The sequence below is a fragment of the Prinia subflava genome, chromosome 2 (assembly GCF_021018805.1).
Source record: "Prinia subflava isolate CZ2003 ecotype Zambia chromosome 2, Cam_Psub_1.2, whole genome shotgun sequence".
NCBI lineage: Eukaryota > Metazoa > Chordata > Aves > Passeriformes > Cisticolidae > Prinia > Prinia subflava.
Genome location: NC_086248.1, coordinates 48,993,430 through 49,011,776, shown reverse-complemented (window position 1 = coordinate 49,011,776; position 18,347 = coordinate 48,993,430). Strand labels below are relative to the sequence as shown.

Sequence of the window (18,347 nt, the reverse complement as noted above, 5' to 3'; positions counted from 1 at the left end):
TGAAGTTTTTCTTCTGAGAGCGATGCATTTTCTTTGATAGCCGCTTGTACTGGGTGGAAGAGCTTGGTCATGGCAGCCATATGTTTTATTATGATGTTCTGAACAACACTGTGCACCACATCTTGGGACATGGATGGGCAGAAAAACAGATGAGGAGCTACTGCACCTGCAATGTCACAGAAGCGGAGCTAGGAAGAACTATGAGTATAGATTTGTCTGACTCCAAAAATCCCCAGCTGCTTTTTATCAGAGGAGGAGATGAAATATGGGCCTCAGATGTGGACGGTTGCCGCTGCTGGAGAATTATCAAAATTCAAGGTCTGAGCGCTCTTTTATTTTTCTAGGTAGTTTGTGATTCTTGCTGTCTCTTACTTCAAACAACATCTATTTCCAAAACTAGCATTCCTGAAGCACTTTGTTTATAAAACTGATCCATCTATAGTCAATATGGACAAAATGTTTGTGTTCTGTGTTTCCAGTTGGGTACCCTGTTTATACAAACTAGGAGAAAGAGCAGTGTGAGGATATTTACCAATTTAAGTACGTATTCTAGTAAGATGTAAATCAAAGAAAATTCTACGGCCTCAAGTGCTACTGGTCCATAGATTTCACTTAGAATATTAACACATTATTTTGATAGGGTTTCATATTAGCTACACCTATTGGAGTTTATCTCAATGAAAAGATACAATAACAACTTGTGCCTGAAAATGACATTGCAGACTTCACTATGTGGGGGAAGTACTTCATGCAGGTAGGATCTTGTATGACAAATTATTCCCTTCTTGTGAAAATAACACTTAGTCTTGGTTGTTTGGTTTTCAGCTCAGTTCTGGAGGTGTGCTGGTAAAGCTGCTCTTTTACCGGAGGAGCTGTCTTAATTGTTCCTGAGTGCTGGTAGATCATGATGGTTTTCATCTTGGAAAAAAGAGCAAAGTTTCTTTAGACAGCTCTGGCTTTTATGTTTTATTTCTTGTGTTTGTTTATTGAATAGCAGTTCTCATAATTATGGATAATAAAACACCTTCAAATCTACACTTCTAAACTGGAATAACAGTGTCTCAGCTTCATGAGACCCACTGAAAAATATCAGAAATCTCTTCTTGGGGGAGATCTTTGAGGATTCAGTATGGCCAAGATACACATATTGACTCATTGTGAATACAAGCACCCATCTGCTCTTGTAAAATCATCTGCTCAGGGTTGATTATAAAACCTCACTATGCAATGTTTTCCTATAGGTAATAACATTGGCAGCTTGACTGCAGATAAGAAATTTATTTACTGGACTACTGAAACAAAGGAATACACTGAAATTTGGCTAGCAAATAAAGAAAGCAGAAGACAATTTCTTCACAAGAGAGCAAACCATGCGCTGAAAATCTTAGCCTACAACTCAGCAGCACAATCATATCCAGGTAGAGGGGATCTGGCTTGTTTTGTGAATGTAACCAATTAATTACAGAGCATGTATTTAAGTTGCAGATTGTGCTGTGTATTTATGTAAAGTGTGCTTCATGGATTCAGGTACCTTCTGTAGGGAAACAATTTGCACATTTTTAAAAGGATAGATATGAGGACTGGCCTTGTGTTGGATACAATGGAAGGTCATGGTGATGAATATTGCCTGTTAATGCTAAACTATGCCTATTTTGAAAGTTGTGTCAGACCTGGAGATTTAGAAAAGGTGGTGCACGTGACAGCACAGAAAAAGAGCAAATGTGTTCCACAGTGTTGTAGCAAGTGTTTGATAGTGATCCCTGCTATGACACAGATTTCTGCGTTTGTTCACAAGTATGTAGAACTAAAAAAAAAGGTCTATCCTTCCAAAGACAAAGAAATAAGAACTCTGCTTGTTAAAGTATTTTATAATAAAGTACCCGTGAGACAATTAGCAGTTACATTATAATAGACTCAGGCTTCATTTAGAACTCCTAGTATTTTAAACAAACCATTGTAGAAGGCAGCGAAAGAAATAAAACATTAATTTTAATAGAAAATTTGGATTCATGGCACCTATAGGGATTATCTTTGTAAATGTAGAGGTTTAGAATAGCTACTAGCATGATGAATATATTCAAAATAATTCTTGAACTCCAGTTTTGCATAAAAAAAACTGGTAAATATACAAATGAGTATTTTAACAAGATGAACTTCTTTGGAATAAAAACATTTCACATTCTTTTGGGTTGCTGGTACAGTCATGCCTGTCTGCAGCTGCTCTGACCAATGCTCAGGCTATTCTTGCCAGCATTTGGGCATGTTTGTTCTCATGAGATCTGTGTGGGCTTGGCATGGCTGCAGGAGCCTGGTTTGGCCCTGGTACAGAAGGTGCCAATCCCTATCCCCAGGGACAGGGTTTCATGCAAGAGCCCCAGGTTAGCTGATGCAGAAAGGGAAGAACCAAATTTCAGTCCAAATGGATTCTTTCTACCCAGAGATCCCCACGGAGATTTTCTAATTTACATTGTCTGCTGTAAGTATATTTGGAGGAATACACATGAACCTGGCTTTGGTAGGAATGGCAGGGTTGTTCACTTTGGGAGAAAAGATCTGGACTATGAGGTCAATTGTTGTGGCCTAAGGGCAAGCATTGGCCATTGTACCTTCTTCCCTGTTCACATGCCTAAATTTCTTCCTTCTTAGCAGGAAGTCCATTTAATATATTTTTATTTTGTTTTTGAAAGTACATCAAGTAATGAGGAATTTTCTTTTGTTGCTTTTCAGTAACTGTCAGTGTATTTTTCTATTGTTTTGTCCCTCCAGACTCCTTTTCTACCTCCCACATTTGTCTCCCATTATCTGTTGTTAAGTCACACATGGAAAGCTGTTTGGAAGAAAAAGCAGATAATACTTAATTGCTAGAGAAAGGCACTGTCTATTCAGCATATCTGTCTTTCCAGTATCAGGCAAATTTGGGCTCATCAGTATGTACTTCCATGACAACACAGCAACTACAATTTGCATTTCCATCTTCTACTTCAAGAAGAACCTAAACTCTTTATTGAAGTTGTATCTCATCAAAGATAAATGAGAGTTTCTTTGAGGACCGCTATTTTTGTGTCCATGAAAGTAATCAAATAAACAACTGAGGTGGAATTTTCTTCTGTTTCTTTTTGTGGGAGCAGGAACAATACTTTGTAGTTATGCTTTCATATGAATGGTGGCAGAATCCCATGCAAGTTTGGATTGATCCCACCATAATTTTAATTTTTAACCTTTTGATGTTTTTCCTAGATAAAAGATGCCTGATTCTTTTGCCGGACACTGAGAAACCTACGATCCTTGCTACGACTAACACCAGTTTTACATTGAGCTTGCCATCTGTTACACCACAGCAGCTATGCCCCGGCATATCCCAGCCTACGCCAACGTACCTGGTATTTTCCAGACAAATGACCAACATCTGCAGGAGCTCAGGACACTGTTTGTCTGCTCCACAGCAAAAAACATTGGTATGGCTACTTCACACAGAAATGCGTGTTATGTTGTCTATAAACAAGGAATGTGATATCACTTCTAGTGATTTTGTGAAGCATTCTGTAGCTTTCTGTCAGTGAGCTTTTTCATTTCTACGTTTTCCAACAGTAATTGTCCTTTCTCTGTGGTATTTGGTAAGTGGTAAATTCCTTAGCTTTCCTTTGTGCAAGAACCCCCCTACTTTTTGACTTGTTTTTTTGCTATGTGCTTTCTTATCTGTAGGAACCTATTACCAAAACTGGGATTCTAACATTCTTTTTTTAAACACTAAAGCGTATTATAATGCAAAAACACTACTTTATTACTTTTTAAACACACATTTCATTGACAGATGATTGGGTTGACATATGACTCATTTCTAAGAGTGCATGTCTATTATCTGATTTTGACTTACAGGAATATCAGGGTCCTATTGCTGTCTTAGAGAACCTACAGCCATTTTCAAGTTATGCCATACAAGTTGCAGTGAAAAACTACTATTCAGATGAGGAGGTGTTGCCTGTGGGAGAAGGCACAGTTGGCACAACTCTATATGGAGGTTTGTTTCATATTTTGTTCTGATTTTGAACGGAGTTTTCATCTCAGTTAGACAAAGGTGTATGCAAGTTTCGATTGTAAATCAGAAAACAGACTAATAGTCTGCTTAAAATATAATCAGTGTAGATTTTGCAAGCAGACTTGATGAAATTGTAAGATTCATTCGATATTTTTATCTATATTCTTTAATGTTTTGGCTTATTGGCTTGCTGAGGAAAGATAAATTATGGTTAAAAGTGACTAAACAGTTGTAGTTTCTGCCTTGGACCACATCTTCAAATAAGTTGTATTTGAATGTACATGTGGTTATGTATGTTTAAATATCTGTATTATGTATTCATTTAGCATTAAGAAGCCCTTGGCTTGATGTCATTCTCATAATTGCTGTTTCCAAGGGTAATGCAGATTTGCTCTGTTGTGAACTAGGCTGAAAAGATAATGCTTCATTTTTTACTTTTGGCCTGAATTAATACAGCTCATTTTCAGTTGATTTCAAGAATTTTGATGTGCCTTTTCAGTCCTTGTTCTTTGAGAATGCTACAGTCTGGGCTAGATGCCTCCTGTGCTTGTAAATACCTCAATTAGGGCAGGAAGATGTATCTACTCATTCCCTGCTTCACTCTTCCTGCTGGCAGCTGTGGGGCAGTTACTGTGCCAGTTTCCTTGAAGCTCTTGACATCTTCTGGAAGGAGAAGGATCATGCAAAGGTGCATGTTATGCTTTTGCATCTATTGCAACTCAATCTAATAGAACTACCTTGCTCAGCACTTTTTCTTGTTTTGCATGTGTAATTTTGTGCATGCACACTCATCCTTATGAGGAGCTGCCTTTGTGCTCTTCTTCAGATAACTTTCTCAGTGCTTCTGCTGAACTCCCTTGCTGAAAACATTGAAAGCCATTACGAGAGGTAACTATTCCCCATAGTTTACACAGAGCATGCTCTTCTGTTGTCAGTTTTGCTCTGTTGTGCCCGGTGTCAGCTTGATCCACATAAACTCTTCACTTGTAAAGCCATCAGGCACCTCAGTTAATTCCCAAGTCAGAGAGTCAGAATTATAGCCAAGTCTACCTGACAGCATATCCGTGTTCTGCTGAAAGACTGGGGAGGTGGTACCTAGGGATATTTGGTGTTGAACTCACTGGGATGTGGGAATGCTGTGTCCCCCATCTTCATTAGTGTTCTTGCCTGGGTCTTGTCCTGCAGAGTTTGAGCAGTTCGTTTTTGAGAGAGGGTAAGGGAGTGAAACTGAGAGGCACAAAAGCCTCTGGCCATTGGGCACTGGCTCCCTCAGCCCAGCTGCATCAGGGCTGGCTGTGGCTGGCACACAGCCGTGCAGGATGCACAGTTCTGCATGTGGATATTGCTGTGAAATGCAGTGAGGGAGCCACAGCAGGACTCCTAAGGTCTTCCCTTACCTCTTTTTGCCTCTCTTTGGATTCTGGCTGCTTCAGAAGCTCATAACTGGAGCTGGAACTGAATACGGTGGAATAACTGGAACTGAAATACGGACAGCCACCACTGTGTTTTTCTTACTTTCCTCAATGTGTCTTTCCCCTAGTGATCAACTGTGCCCAAGGAAACATTTTATCTGGAATACCTGGCAACAGGTACACTCCAGGAGTCCTGATTTCCTTTCTTCTTTCCTTAGGGATATACTCTGTGGTTTCTTTAAATGTTCATTCATAGAATAATCAGCCTCTCTTTTTGCCACCATTGTCCACAGGAGAGCATCACCTCTGAGCTGCCAGTGGTTTCTCTGATACACAGATCATTCCCTGTTTTTTGTCCTAGGAGCAGTCACATTTTTCCTCTTACAAACCCTCTGTTCATCTTGCTTTTCATCTTTCAAACAAAAGTGAAACTAGAAGTGCAGGCATATTGCCACCCCTCTTATGGAATCCAGACATGCTATGGAACTTTGGAAGTTCAGCTGTGCTGGGTTTTTCTCTCTTAACAGTCAGATAGATCCCTTAGCATCTGCACCATCAAGCAAATACGGTCTCATCTTATGTGGATCTCTGAGTATTGTGAGCTGGTCTCTTCTATGGTGCCTATAGGACAGGACTGGGGGCAATGGCCTTTATCTGAGATGGAAGATTAGGATTAGATATCAGAAAAAAGTTGGCACTGTTTGGGTAGTCAGGCACTGGAATAGGCTTCTCAGGAAGGTCGTGGAATCACCATGCCTGGAGATGTTTAAGAGGCACCTGGATTTGGGTGATGTGGTTTAGTGGTTTGGGCGTTACAATGGTAGTGGAGGGTGACAGCTGGACTTAAGGATCTGAAAGGTCTCTTCCAACCTTGATGATTCTACCTTCCTATGGAATCTATGGAGAAAAACAAGCAAAACTCCCCCAAAAGCTCAGCAACTCTAGCCTTCTATCAGTGGATTTCAATTCTTTACATGGGATTCCACATCTGTAATATAAAACTTGTGTGACACATTGATTGGATAACATTAAATACTATTAGGATGTGATAAGAATTGACACAGTTAAATTTTTGTATGGTAAACTGTGCCATCCTGCAGCAATGTACAGCACTGTATAGTGTACAATGAAACACCAAGGTAGCATGTGAAATGGGAGACTGCATTGCTCCACTCAAATGGAATTTTTTAGTCTCATGTTAAAATGAAGCATGAAACTCAGAACAGGCTTCTCTAGTTAGGACAAAATGAAAAATCTGGATGAAAGTCAAGTCTTAGACAAAAAGCAAAGCAAACCAACAAAAAAGCCTCACCCCACCCCAGTCTGCAAACCCTGAGTGTTTTGAATAGGTATTTGTATCAGCATTCAGAGCTTTACACAATTTGCTGAAAAACTTCCAGCCAGCTGTAAATAGAAGCTATATGTGTCCTGACACTTATGTTCTCTATTTCATGAATGTAACTGCCAGTTTAAAATGTAATCAGATGCTGCTAGAGCCTCTTGAAGTGTGTGCACTATTTAACACCTCTGAAGCTGTGTGAATTCCCTCTGCCTTTTTCTCAATTCTCTAATGAAGTGAAAGAAGCTTGGAATAATTTGTGCTTTCCATCAAATAGCAAGATAGAGGGAATGAAAAAAGGAGAACGACAATTAATGCATTGCTCTTGCCACAGAGTGTCACTCTTACTCCACATATGTTTTAGCTAGACAAATGAGAAATTTGTCTTCTTTCCTAGTCCAGTTTCTGCATATTTCATTAAATGATCTGTGGTCTTGCTACTGGGATATGAATTAAAACATATGGACTCATCATTTTGATATGTTGGGAATGTAAATAGTGTAATGACTTAACTTTTTACCTATCTGGACATCTCAATAGGAAATAAGGAATTTTTTAAAGAATGCAAAGAAGGGACACGCCATATACCATTACAAAGTCTGTGATCTCAGAACTCCAAAGGAAGGGTTGATTTTTCCAGAACAATTTGTGGGTAATCAGCTGGTATGGACATCTGATCAGCAACCCAGTTTCTTCCTTACACAGCTCAGCCAGAATCTGTATTTCTGAGAAAAATTGTAAATGATGGGAAATAACGTTTAGTTTTGGATTTTATTCCCTCATAAGTTTCTGTTCAAGATAAGCCTTTCCAATTGGAATAGAGCACAGGTATTTTGTTTTCTGTGCATATTTAAGTAAGCACCATATTAAACTCACATCTGAGACCCTGATGAGGAAACTAAGAGGGAGCAGTAATTCTGTGAAATGACTATAAATGTAGATGTTGTGATAAGACAGCAGCTGTTTTCCTGTTGTTGTTCAGTTTGGGTTGGGTTTTTTTTGTTTTGGTTTGGTTTTTTGGTTTTTTGTGGGGTTTTTTTTTGTTTGTTTGTTTGTTTGTTTTTTGTTTTTTGGTTTTTTTTGTGGTTTTTTTGGATTTTTTGGGGTTTTTTTTCTGCTTGTGTGATAAGATAGCCAAGAAGATACTGAAAGTCCCTCAAAATATTTTGAACTTGTCTGCAGCTGACTATACCAGAATATGAGTTTTACATGTGTAAAGTTTCAGTCATGTGAATGAATCATAATAAAACACTTATATCCTTCTTTTCTTTCCTTGGTGAAATTTCTTGGCTTCTCTAAAAGAGAAATTGTTTTTTTCTTTCTGTTTCAGTACCAGAGGCAGTTGACACTATTAAAGCATTAGTTTTGTCTGACACCACCACCAACATATCTTGGAGTGAGCCTCTGAAGCCAAATGGACCTCTTGAATCCATCCGCTATCAAATCTCTGTCAATTTATTGCCTCCTGTCCCAGCGAAACCTTTGCGAAAAAGTGAATTTTCAAATGGGATGCTTGCCTGGTCTGTCAGTGGGCTCCAGCCTGGAACAAATAATTCATTCAAGGTATAATTGCAAGTAGTTTTACTGGTTTGTTCAACCTGCAAATCTTTAGACTGTTCTTCTGTAAAGTAGACAAACAAAAGTGTGCAACATGGATTCATAAGAACAAAATGTACTGCTTCTCCCTTTACAGATGAAGGCTTAAAAAGAATAGTAAATGATGTATCTGGACAGGAGGTCTAGATCAGAGTGACATTTAAAAAAGTAACCAAGTAAACATGTTGTCTGCAGAATGTGCACTAGGTATCACAAATAGAGTGATTTACACAGTTGGGAGAACATTCAGATGATGGCAGGAGGATCTGTAGGTCCTAATTAGATTTTGAACTTTTGTTAATTAAGTGGATAATATAATGGGGAATATATATACACACATATACCTAAATGCCTGTATGTGTGTATGAAGTATGCATACCTAACAGGTCATATTTGCCTGTGGCTTACTGAAAAGCAGTGTACTAAGGCACTTCTTAACTTTGTGTTTCTGTGCTTCTAAAACCCTGCCTAATATGTGATGTGATATCTGCATGTCTGTGTGAGAGCATGTGGCACCTAAGAAAGATCTAGAAAGAGAAGGGACTTGGTAGAAATCTGAGATGAGAAACTAAGAAGTCTCTGAGGAACGATACCACTGGACACGAAATTTCAGCCTGAAGGTATATAACCTTGCAGCAATGAGGCACAAAATCTTTCTATGCATATATCTCTACTGCCTGAATACTGCCTTGTTTGAAGCATTAGTCTTACAAACCCTTGGTGTTGTTGAATGAAAGCTGCCTTTCCAACTGCTGTGGTATTGTACAGTTCATCCATTGCCTTACTAGGTTCTTGCTTTTCATCCTGATGAGAACTGGTTTTCTGCAAGTGTCCCTGTCATTACAAAAACTTTTGAGAGTCCAGCTGCACCTATCAACATAGTCCCCAGAAATACCAGTTTCCAGCTAGAATGGAGAGCTCCTCTGCACATCAATGAAACCAGCTTCTGGTTTGAGTTGCGTAAGGTAAAAATACCTCTAAGTTTTGGGGTGGTTTTTTTCAGATCAGAGAAAATTTAACCTACTCTGTCCTCGTAAGTGGGACAGGGTGGGTGGCAGGATGTACATGAGGAGTCTCAGTGGATAATTTGGGCATGGTGATGTCAGTCTTAGCTGCTCAGCAGGGGCAGGATAGAGTCAGCATTTGCCAGGAACAAGGAGGAGTGCAGCTGTAGCATTTAGTACTCTATAGTGCCAAAGGACATCCTGGATGACCTCACTAGAATTCCTTCTGAGTCTCCTGTTTCAGCAGTCCTATCCCTATTTCCTCACTGCCCTGCCCCAACTGGGTTTGCAGTTGCAAATCCTCTGTCTGCCCTACACAAGAAAAAGAAGAAAAGGGTTTTCAACAATAAATACTAGCTACAGTCTAGTATCTGGATTTTATTTTCCTGTGATAGAAGTTAGGAGAAAATGCTGGAGAGGAGACCAGATCCAAGGAGTAAGAAGTAAGTGCTGCAGTGAGAGCAGCATGCTTGGAAACTTCAGACTTCAACACCTGAACCACTGGACGCAGAAAAAGTCATGTCCTAAATTGGATCATGCAGATTCTTTACCGTGGAGAAGCAGATTCAACAGGCCTACACCAAACATTTCCCTGCCCTAAAATAAATGTCACATCACAATTCCACTAGCCCACCTCCTTTCACTTGCATCATGGCAAGCTGAACTCATGGGCATGTCACGATGATCCAGAAATATAAGGGGAAGGCTCCTTTTGGCTGTGTAAAGTGGGCAATTAATCTGTTGTTCTTTGTTACTGCCAAGACTTGTAAATCTCCTGAAAACAAAGAAGAAAATCAGGGTTTGTGTCCTTGGTCTTTGAGAGGACAAAGTCCCATGGTCAAAAGAGCACCTGCGTCATATTTCCACTATGATATTAAGAGGTGGCAAAGTAGTTAATCTACCCAGGAATAGAACTGTGACACACTTTCAGCAGAGCAAGAAAGTTGAACATAATGATATTTTATTTCTCCAGTGGCCAACAAAAAGTGACTGGTTTTCTCCTGCAAACACTACGTGCACAGGAAATCTTGTTTACATGTGCAACCTCACAGGAACTCTTCCTTGGACCAACTACTTTGTAAGAGTAACAGTAGTTTATGTTACAGGAGTGAAAAGCACTTCCTCTTCAGCAAGCTTTAAAACTACAGGTAAGCACTTAACACAGGATAACAAGATTTTAAGACTCTTTGCAGGATATGACTATTAAATGTAATATTTTCAAAAAAATTAGCAGGCAATTTTCTTATATTGAGGCCCAATAGTTCTGTATGTTTGAAAAATGGATAACAGAATCTCATTCCTTCAGAAGTAATGGGGGGAAAGAAATTAGGTTCATTTCCAAGTGGAGCAGAGGAAAGAGTGAGGGGAACTGAAATGAAATGCCTCTAACGCAAGTGAACTCATTAGTGGTGAAAGGCAGCATGTGAGTACAAATTTTGGAATTTATCCATCACAAAGAGAAGCCCAAGGATTCATTCTTTGTGAGGATTATTAATATAGATCCTCCTTTCTTTTGTATGTCTAAACACTCATGTGATGTGTGCATCAGATTTTCTCTGTGCCTTTAGCCCTTTGTCATGCTACAAACACATTTTAAGGGTTCTGTTTCTTCCCCTGTTTGCCTTAAGCTGGTGTTCCCAGTAAGCCAGGAGTTCCTAAAAGAGCAGAAGGCTCCAAAAACTCTCTACAGTGGGAAAAGGCTGATGACAATGGAAGCAAAGTGACCTACTACATCTTAGAAAGCAGGTAAACAATGCATGAGGCACTCTTCCCACAGGCAGCAGCCCAGAACAAATCTGGGTGTGGAGGGCTTTTCAGGTTGGCTCCGATGGGAAGAATATATGATGCAAAAGGCTCTTCCCATTGGGATCTCTTTCTTAGATAAACCAAGTACCCATAATTTCCAGAAATTCTGGAAAACACAGAAGGAAAATAAACACAAACATTTTCAGAGCAATCTTGAGATACAATTATATATTTGGATCTATGTCAGTGAATTAGAAGATTTGGAGATAATTTCAAATCACAAATCTCAACTTACATGTACTATGTATTTTTGGCTAAAATATATGTATAAATATAATAGTGTTCAGAGGACTCGAAGAAGGTGTTGTAATATTGCCAGAAATAAAGTATTCCAACCCACATGGGATGACTGTATAATTTTTAAAGTGCTCTGTCATCAAATACCGATTGCCTGGGCTATTGATGTCGCACTACAGTGAGTGCCAGCTTATTCTCACTCCTGCAGTGGCATTGGAAGGGCTGATTGGGCAGTTTAGAGTATATTGCTGTGAGCAGTGACTTTGAACTTCTAAGTTTTGGACCATTACTCTGGAGAGATTTCTTTAAAATAATCAGTGCAAAGTTTAATAATGCATTATTTTAAAATTAGGAGAGTCCGTCTTCTGAAACATTCCTGTGATTGTTTGAAGTCATTACTAGTGGAGGGAAGCAGTTTTCTAAACTCAGCCATTATTTCTTTCTCTGTGCTTATGAAAGCTGAGGACTGATGGCACTCTGGAACTGGAAATGCTTTACCTATATAAGTTTTCACCCAGACATATTTTCCTGATGCTGTAAGCTTCCTACAGTTCTGTGAGCATGCAGCACCACTGACCTGCATGCTCTGAGGAAACAGTAATTTTGATATGCCAGGAGACAATCTGTACCTGGCTTTCTGCAGATGAGTAAGGAAAGGTCAGTCCCTTAGTCTGTGCCAGGGCTGTGCATTAGCTGCTGTGTTCTTCAGACTCCACTTTCTTATTCATTTCTGGAATCATAAGGCATCAATGACACGGTCTTTTAGTGAAATAAGCTTTTCTCTTGCAGTTTGAATGTACCCATGCTGATGTTTTTGACAGAATTTCACATCAGGTAGAAAAAAGTTAGGTCAGTTGCACAGCATTAGAAAATGTTTGCCTAGGCCTTTTAAGCAACCTCTCCTTTTCATACAGCTCTGGGGCAACATGTGCACATCGAGGGCATGAACATATAGTTTTCCCTTATCTTTCTGGTTTAGAAGTGTTTGGCCTTTTTTCTTTATTAAAGTGTGTTGGGAGAATGAGTGACTTTCTCATGAAGGTCATTTCACATGATATATTACGGTGTTGTGTGACATGAAATGATATTTCAGATATGGCCTTTCAAGTTTAAGTACGTGTCCTTCTTTTGGTTGGTGAATAATCAGCTCTGAATTTATTGTAAGCAATCAATCTCAGTCCAATGGGGAAAGGAAGAAATACACCCAGCAGTCAGCAGACACTATGAGAAAGTGGCTAGCTAAAGAATGGTATCTTCACTGCCAATGACTTGCTTCCTATTTAGCTTGTGAAACCTGATGCACAAGAGACACTGAATTACTCTGTGTGGTCTGGAAGAGCAAAAAGCTCTAGCACACTAGAAAAAAAATTCCCAGAACGCTAAATAAGAGCTTTTTGAAACCTTGGCTGTGAGGCATATACTGAAACAGGTGAATCAGGCATATACTGAACAGCTTTTTGACTCTCAAGTGTTCTAGTATTTAATTTTCAATGCCAAGATAAAGATGTTTGTTTCCTAGCACTGCTGAAATGGCATGGCACAATTTTCTTCTCTGTAGCCAAAATCTCATAACCAGACTGAGCTTTTATTCAGGCAGAGAAATGCTGTGAAAACCATGCAACTGAAGGAAAGAACAGGGTGGGGGTGAAGCAGTAAACTGTCCTCGTAGCATTAAGGACATTCCTGTGTTGTGCTGTGTATGTTGCAGGAAACAGTCTGGCAACAGCAGTGATATGAAGTCCAAGTGGGAGGTGGTTTTCAATAGCTCCTGTGGCAGTATTTGCACATGGAAGGCCAAGAACTTAGAAGGAACTTTCCAGTTCAGAGCAGCAGCTGCAAATGTGCTGGGACTTGGTGAATACAGTGACATTAGCGTGGATATAATTTTGAGTAAAGGTATGTCTTGTACTTGTGTATCTTGGTAATCTTTTTCTTTTGTTATTCCAAATATTAATACCAATTTAGGAACAGAGACTGGCTATTTTAATAGCAATATTCCTGCAAAGGTAAAGTAATGTCTCTAATAGATAATAAATGGTGATGTTTACATGGTGACCCCTGCTGCTTGTGCTCATCAAGGCTCTTTTGCACAGAATAGTGGGGCCTGAAAAGTGCTTCTGCTCATTTATACCACTTTGTCTCTGTGGCTCTGCCACTCTGCTTTATGATGCAACTCTTGAAAAAAGGCAAGCTCACACACTGGGTAAAGATATCAGAAATACTTCTTGCCTTCAGCCAGAATGTTAGACTTACACTTCGTGGGTGCTTTCAGAAATCCCACCTTGAGTAGTCAAACAGTTCAGCATTTTCTATGTCTGCATATACATAAGGTCACAGGAATGGCTCGAGTCTGGGGGAGAGGACTAGTCTGAGCAAATGCACATCCACATACAGCCTACAAGAGAGCTTTGTGCAGTGGAAGACTTACACAGCAGGCAGCTGAAGGGTTCTCTCTGGTGTGCTCTGCTCCACGGGATTGACATTGCACGAACACACAGTAATTAAGGAAATTTCCCTTTCTCTTTAACAGATAATGTGATCTCCGTGGGCATCATCATTGCCATTGCTTCTGTGATTGGAGTAGTTGTGCTGTGTTTGGCTGTGGTCATGCTATTTGTTTTTGGTATGTGATGGAGTTTTTTGTTTACCCTTGGTTTGCGAGGCGTCAGTGAAAGGCAGTTCAGATGGCGGGAAATTACTGTCCTCCAAATTTAGGGAAATGCTCCCTCCCTAGGATGGAAACTGGCAGGAATTTGGATGTTCTCATTCTTTGAGGCCCTAGAAATGGCTATGTACATTTTTGATATCAAGGACAGGATAGAAATTCACTCCATCCTCAGGCATTTCTTGCTGTTGAGTACATGCAGGGAGAGCACAGGAATGCTTAAGGAACTCTAATGCTTGTATGTATCCTTATAAAAACTTGCACCTTACAGTTCTCAAGTTTATTCACCACAGGGTCCCATTTTCTTTCTCTTAAGCTTTATCCCTGAAGATAGGATATAATGATTACCCTGAGATGCAAATGTCCACATGTGATGGTCCTGTCCTCTCAGTCCTCATCCTTTCCCTGGGGTCTGGTCACACACAGAAATGGATACCTGACTGAGTTGTCAGCTCAATGAGTACTCGTCTGTGTTTTGTAGGAAAAATGGCCAGATAGAAATGACTTGCTTACATGAGCTGTTGGGGGGTGATGTTGAACAAAATAACACAAAAACTGTAGCCTTTCAGGTTTTTTTTCAGTTCCCATTCCACTGGGATGCTTTCAGAGTGAAACACCTAATGGTCTCCTTTTCTATTCCAGTATGGAAGCAAAGACTGAAATCCAGAAAGCGGGCCTTGCCTGGACAGATAGTGTTCATCAAGGAAGATAAAGAACTAGCTCAGCTGAGGGGAATGGCTGAGACAGTGGGAATAGCCAATGCCTGTTATGCTGTACGGTATGTCCTCAGAGCAAATGTAGTTTAAGGACAAAAACCTCTAAGAGGTCTTCCCTGGACCAGTTTTCATCAGGGCATTTACCCCTGAAACCTCAAGGTAGAGTTAAGAGCTGCATGTTTGCTGCAGGGCAGGTCTGCTCTGAAGGATGCCCTGAAATGTTGCCCCTCTGGCACACAGCCCAGACTGGATCACCCCCAGCCCAACCTTCATGTCACTCTGGCAAGAAACACAAGTGCACTGGGAAAGAAGAAGACCTGGTGTTTTCCAGTAACTTTCAAATTATCCAGGCCTCACCTGAGTTTCCCTTAAATATACCTGAGGAGACAAATAGTACCAGCTTAATTTGAATTTTAATAGAATTTCAGACATCCTTAGGTATGAACAAGTGACCAGTATTGCTGTTTTGTAGCACTCTTCCTTCTCAAGCAGAGATTGAATCACTGCCAGCTTTCCCTCGGGACAAACTCAACCTACACAAATTGTTAGGAAGTGGAGCATTTGGAGAAGTATATGAAGGGACTGCAGTAGATATCCTGGCAGATGGAAGTGGAGAATCCAAAGTAGCAGTCAAGGTAATCACAGCTGTGTATTTCTCTGGCAACAGAATGGAATGGGCAGAGAGGTCTGTCTCAGAAGTTTTACCTGAGAAATGAGTGTTGGGCTGATATGGATATTTCCTTCCACAGTTTCTTGCAGATCTCTTAAAGCTCAGTCTTGTAATGATTTCTAGAAAATATTGTGTATTTAAGGCCACATTTATGTCTGATCGTTTTATTTAAGCGCAATGTGATAATGGTAATGATGACCAAATGTTACTTCAAAAGTTTCTTCTGCTTTCTGTTGAGTAGACTTTGAAGAAGGGTGCAACAGACCATGAGAAGAGTGAATTCTTGAAGGAGGCACACTTAATGAGGTAGGGGCAGCTTTGTCCATGCGCACCCTTCAAAGCTGGTATCCTCTGAGGGTGGTGGCTTTCCAGAAGAATGAAAGTAGGGCTTTCCTCTAAACAGATTATTGTAGCATTTTGGGGGTGTTCTTGTATCTCTGCCAAACAAGTAAATCACTACTGATGAATATCATGGAACTAAAGCCATAAATCTGATAAGCAAAATTCAAGATTCAATATGCTCATATCATGGATTTATTTGGGATTGTACTGGTGTATTTCGGTATCTTTGCTTCCCTAAACCATGCTAGTTGCTAAAGGCAATTGGTCAGAATTTGACTAATTCCATTTTACTGAAAGAAACAAATCAGAACAAACCGATGCCTTGAAGTTGTAACTTACAGTGGAAAATATTTTTTAAAAATGTGCCACTAGGGGCTGCCACATACCCCTTCTATTTAGGTAGTGTTAAAATAATCTGTCACCACTGCAAGAATTTCACATAACAAGATTTGTGTTTCAGCTAAAAATCTTGTTTTCTAGAATGTACCCAGAAACAAGAAGTTCAACTGAAGTTTTCAACTTGAGTATAAGACTGACAGTGCAGTTTAGTTTTCAGATGCACTTTTGCACTTCTTTGACTTTTATTTTATGTATGCAGAAGTAGAAGCAATTTTTAAAACTTTTTAAAATAACACAGAAAATGTGTCCAGAAACTGGACATTTGTTTTCACAACATTCAAATTTTTGTGTGCTTACATACTTAAAAAATATATCTTGCATTTTTTACCTTTTATGACACACTGTAACTGAATGAGGTAAAAGGCTTTTTAAAACTGAAATTAAACCATGTCATTAAAGTGCAAATTAATGATAAAGAGTAAGAGTAGTTTGTGAATTCCTTATAATCCATCTTCAATATACTTAGCAGTCATAAACACAGTTAAGGTCTTTTTTTCTGTAGTATGGAAATTATATGAACCCATAGTTAAAGTTTCTGAGGCTCTCCCAATTCTTGTTGCAGATAATAATCCAAACCCAGAAATCCTGGAAGAGTATATAATTGAAATTTTTTTGCATAAATGTAAACATTGACATGGGTCCATACATACACCAATACAATAAATCAGAAATTAGGAGAATAGAAAAGTTTAAGTATTATATAATCCCCACAGTCATTAAAAACACCAGCAGCAGCAACAGCAACAATGACAATAACAATAATGTATACTTTATAATATTTGAATATTTCATTTTTAATATAAAAATGAATTATTTACTTCTATCATGGAGGTTTTAATGGTTTTACTTTCATCTGTAATGTCTCATAAATGAAACCAAGGGTACAAAGGAAAAATAAGTGCATCTGACTGCTTACAAACAGATAAGGTAAATAAGATTCAAGTTGTAAGATACATAAGTTCAACTTTTATTTTGCTTGCCTTTTTGGATGTTCATTAACATTTGGCTGGTAATGTGATGCATGCTGGCTCAGTTAAGCTGGAATTATTTGTTCCTTTTTATTACTATGCAACAAAGGGAATATTGAGTAGCCTCTATTTCAAAAAGCCATTTGATGTTGGTTATTGGTGAGTCATTTGTGTGCAAATGTAGGAAATTCTTGTGTCTGTCTCATCCCTCAGGAAGTAAGGAATGACAGTTCAGTGGAGAAAGGTCTGCACTGTGTGCAAAGGAAAGTGCCAGGTGTTCCTTCCCCTCTTATTGTTCCTGAAAGTGCCAAAGTTTGGCTGATTGAGAGGTCTGTGCTGGGGGCTGGGGCGGAACTGTCAAATTCTAAATCACACTTTTTGCAAGAGTCTTTGCCCACACCTGAGATTAGGTAAATTGAAAGAGATTAGAAGGAAAATATCCCTCTCTTATTTGTTTGTTTACACTGCTGCATTTGACAGCGTTTTGGACACCATCAATTCTACCAATAGAGTCAAGTTTCTCTGACTGCTTGTGCAAGTGCTTTCATGCAGCAGTGAGAGGGGAAAAGCATTTTCTAACACAAGTGAAGTGATTGAAAAGACACAGGCACTGACAGAGGCAATAAATATTCTTCATTCTTTGAAGAATACTTGCAGTACTGAGAGTACTGATTGCTCTGTGGTAATCCCTGTCTTAGACACTCAGAAACAATTACTAGTATACTTAGAAGTATTCTGCATATATATTTTGTTCCTCTTCCAAGTGTACTGTGAAAAACTGTCCCCCTCTGAACTGTGAAAATAATATATTGCACCATGTGCTTTTACTTTTGTGTATTTATCTGAATCAGCAGTTCTACTGTGAACGTAGTAGTAAAAATACTCTATTAAAATAATGTAGATATCTTTAATGTACAGGTGATGAATAATTCCTAGAAGAAATTGCCATTTGGCTACTTTGCTTCCTGGAAATACAATGAAATGTGCTTTTTAATATGTGTGCATGCATTAGTGTCAAAGAGAGTATTTTGGAAGGATGTCCCTGAACTCTCCCAATGACTGAGCAAATTCGGGCACTAAGAGCTACTAAATTATGCAGTTCATAGAAGCAGGATTGTAAAGGCCAAACTGCTCATTCATTACTTGCAACTATAAAC

At 39.3% G+C, this 18,347-nt stretch overlaps 1 protein-coding gene and 1 long non-coding RNA gene across 9 annotated transcripts in view; both read left to right on the top strand.

The window, feature by feature from the left end:
* The window catches only part of ROS1 (ROS proto-oncogene 1, receptor tyrosine kinase), a 71,750-nt gene that overhangs the window by 33,667 nt on the left and 19,736 nt on the right, over positions 1-18,347 (top strand). For 6 of the 8 annotated variants that reach the window (XM_063389864.1, XM_063389868.1, XM_063389872.1 and 3 more), the window contains 13 exons: positions 41-318; positions 1,242-1,418; positions 3,238-3,455; positions 3,877-4,018; positions 8,118-8,350; positions 9,172-9,348; positions 10,361-10,535; positions 11,016-11,133; positions 13,139-13,326; positions 13,961-14,053; positions 14,738-14,873; positions 15,284-15,446; positions 15,723-15,787. In XM_063389864.1, coding sequence (XP_063245934.1) covers positions 41-318; positions 1,242-1,418; positions 3,238-3,455; positions 3,877-4,018; positions 8,118-8,350; positions 9,172-9,348; positions 10,361-10,535; positions 11,016-11,133; positions 13,139-13,326; positions 13,961-14,053; positions 14,738-14,873; positions 15,284-15,446; positions 15,723-15,787 — 2,163 coding nt within the window. Of the gene's footprint in view, positions 1-40; positions 319-1,241; positions 1,419-3,237; positions 3,456-3,876; positions 4,019-8,117; positions 8,351-9,171; positions 9,349-10,360; positions 10,536-11,015; positions 11,134-13,138; positions 13,327-13,960; positions 14,054-14,737; positions 14,874-15,283; positions 15,447-15,722; positions 15,788-18,347 lie in introns of those variants that run through there. The other 2 variants (XM_063389866.1, XM_063389870.1) reach the window with 2 other exon arrangements.
* Positions 326-1,037, top strand: LOC134546773 (uncharacterized). The gene is made up of 2 exons (XR_010079257.1): positions 326-540; positions 641-1,037. It is a non-coding gene; the product is annotated as an uncharacterized LOC134546773 (long non-coding RNA).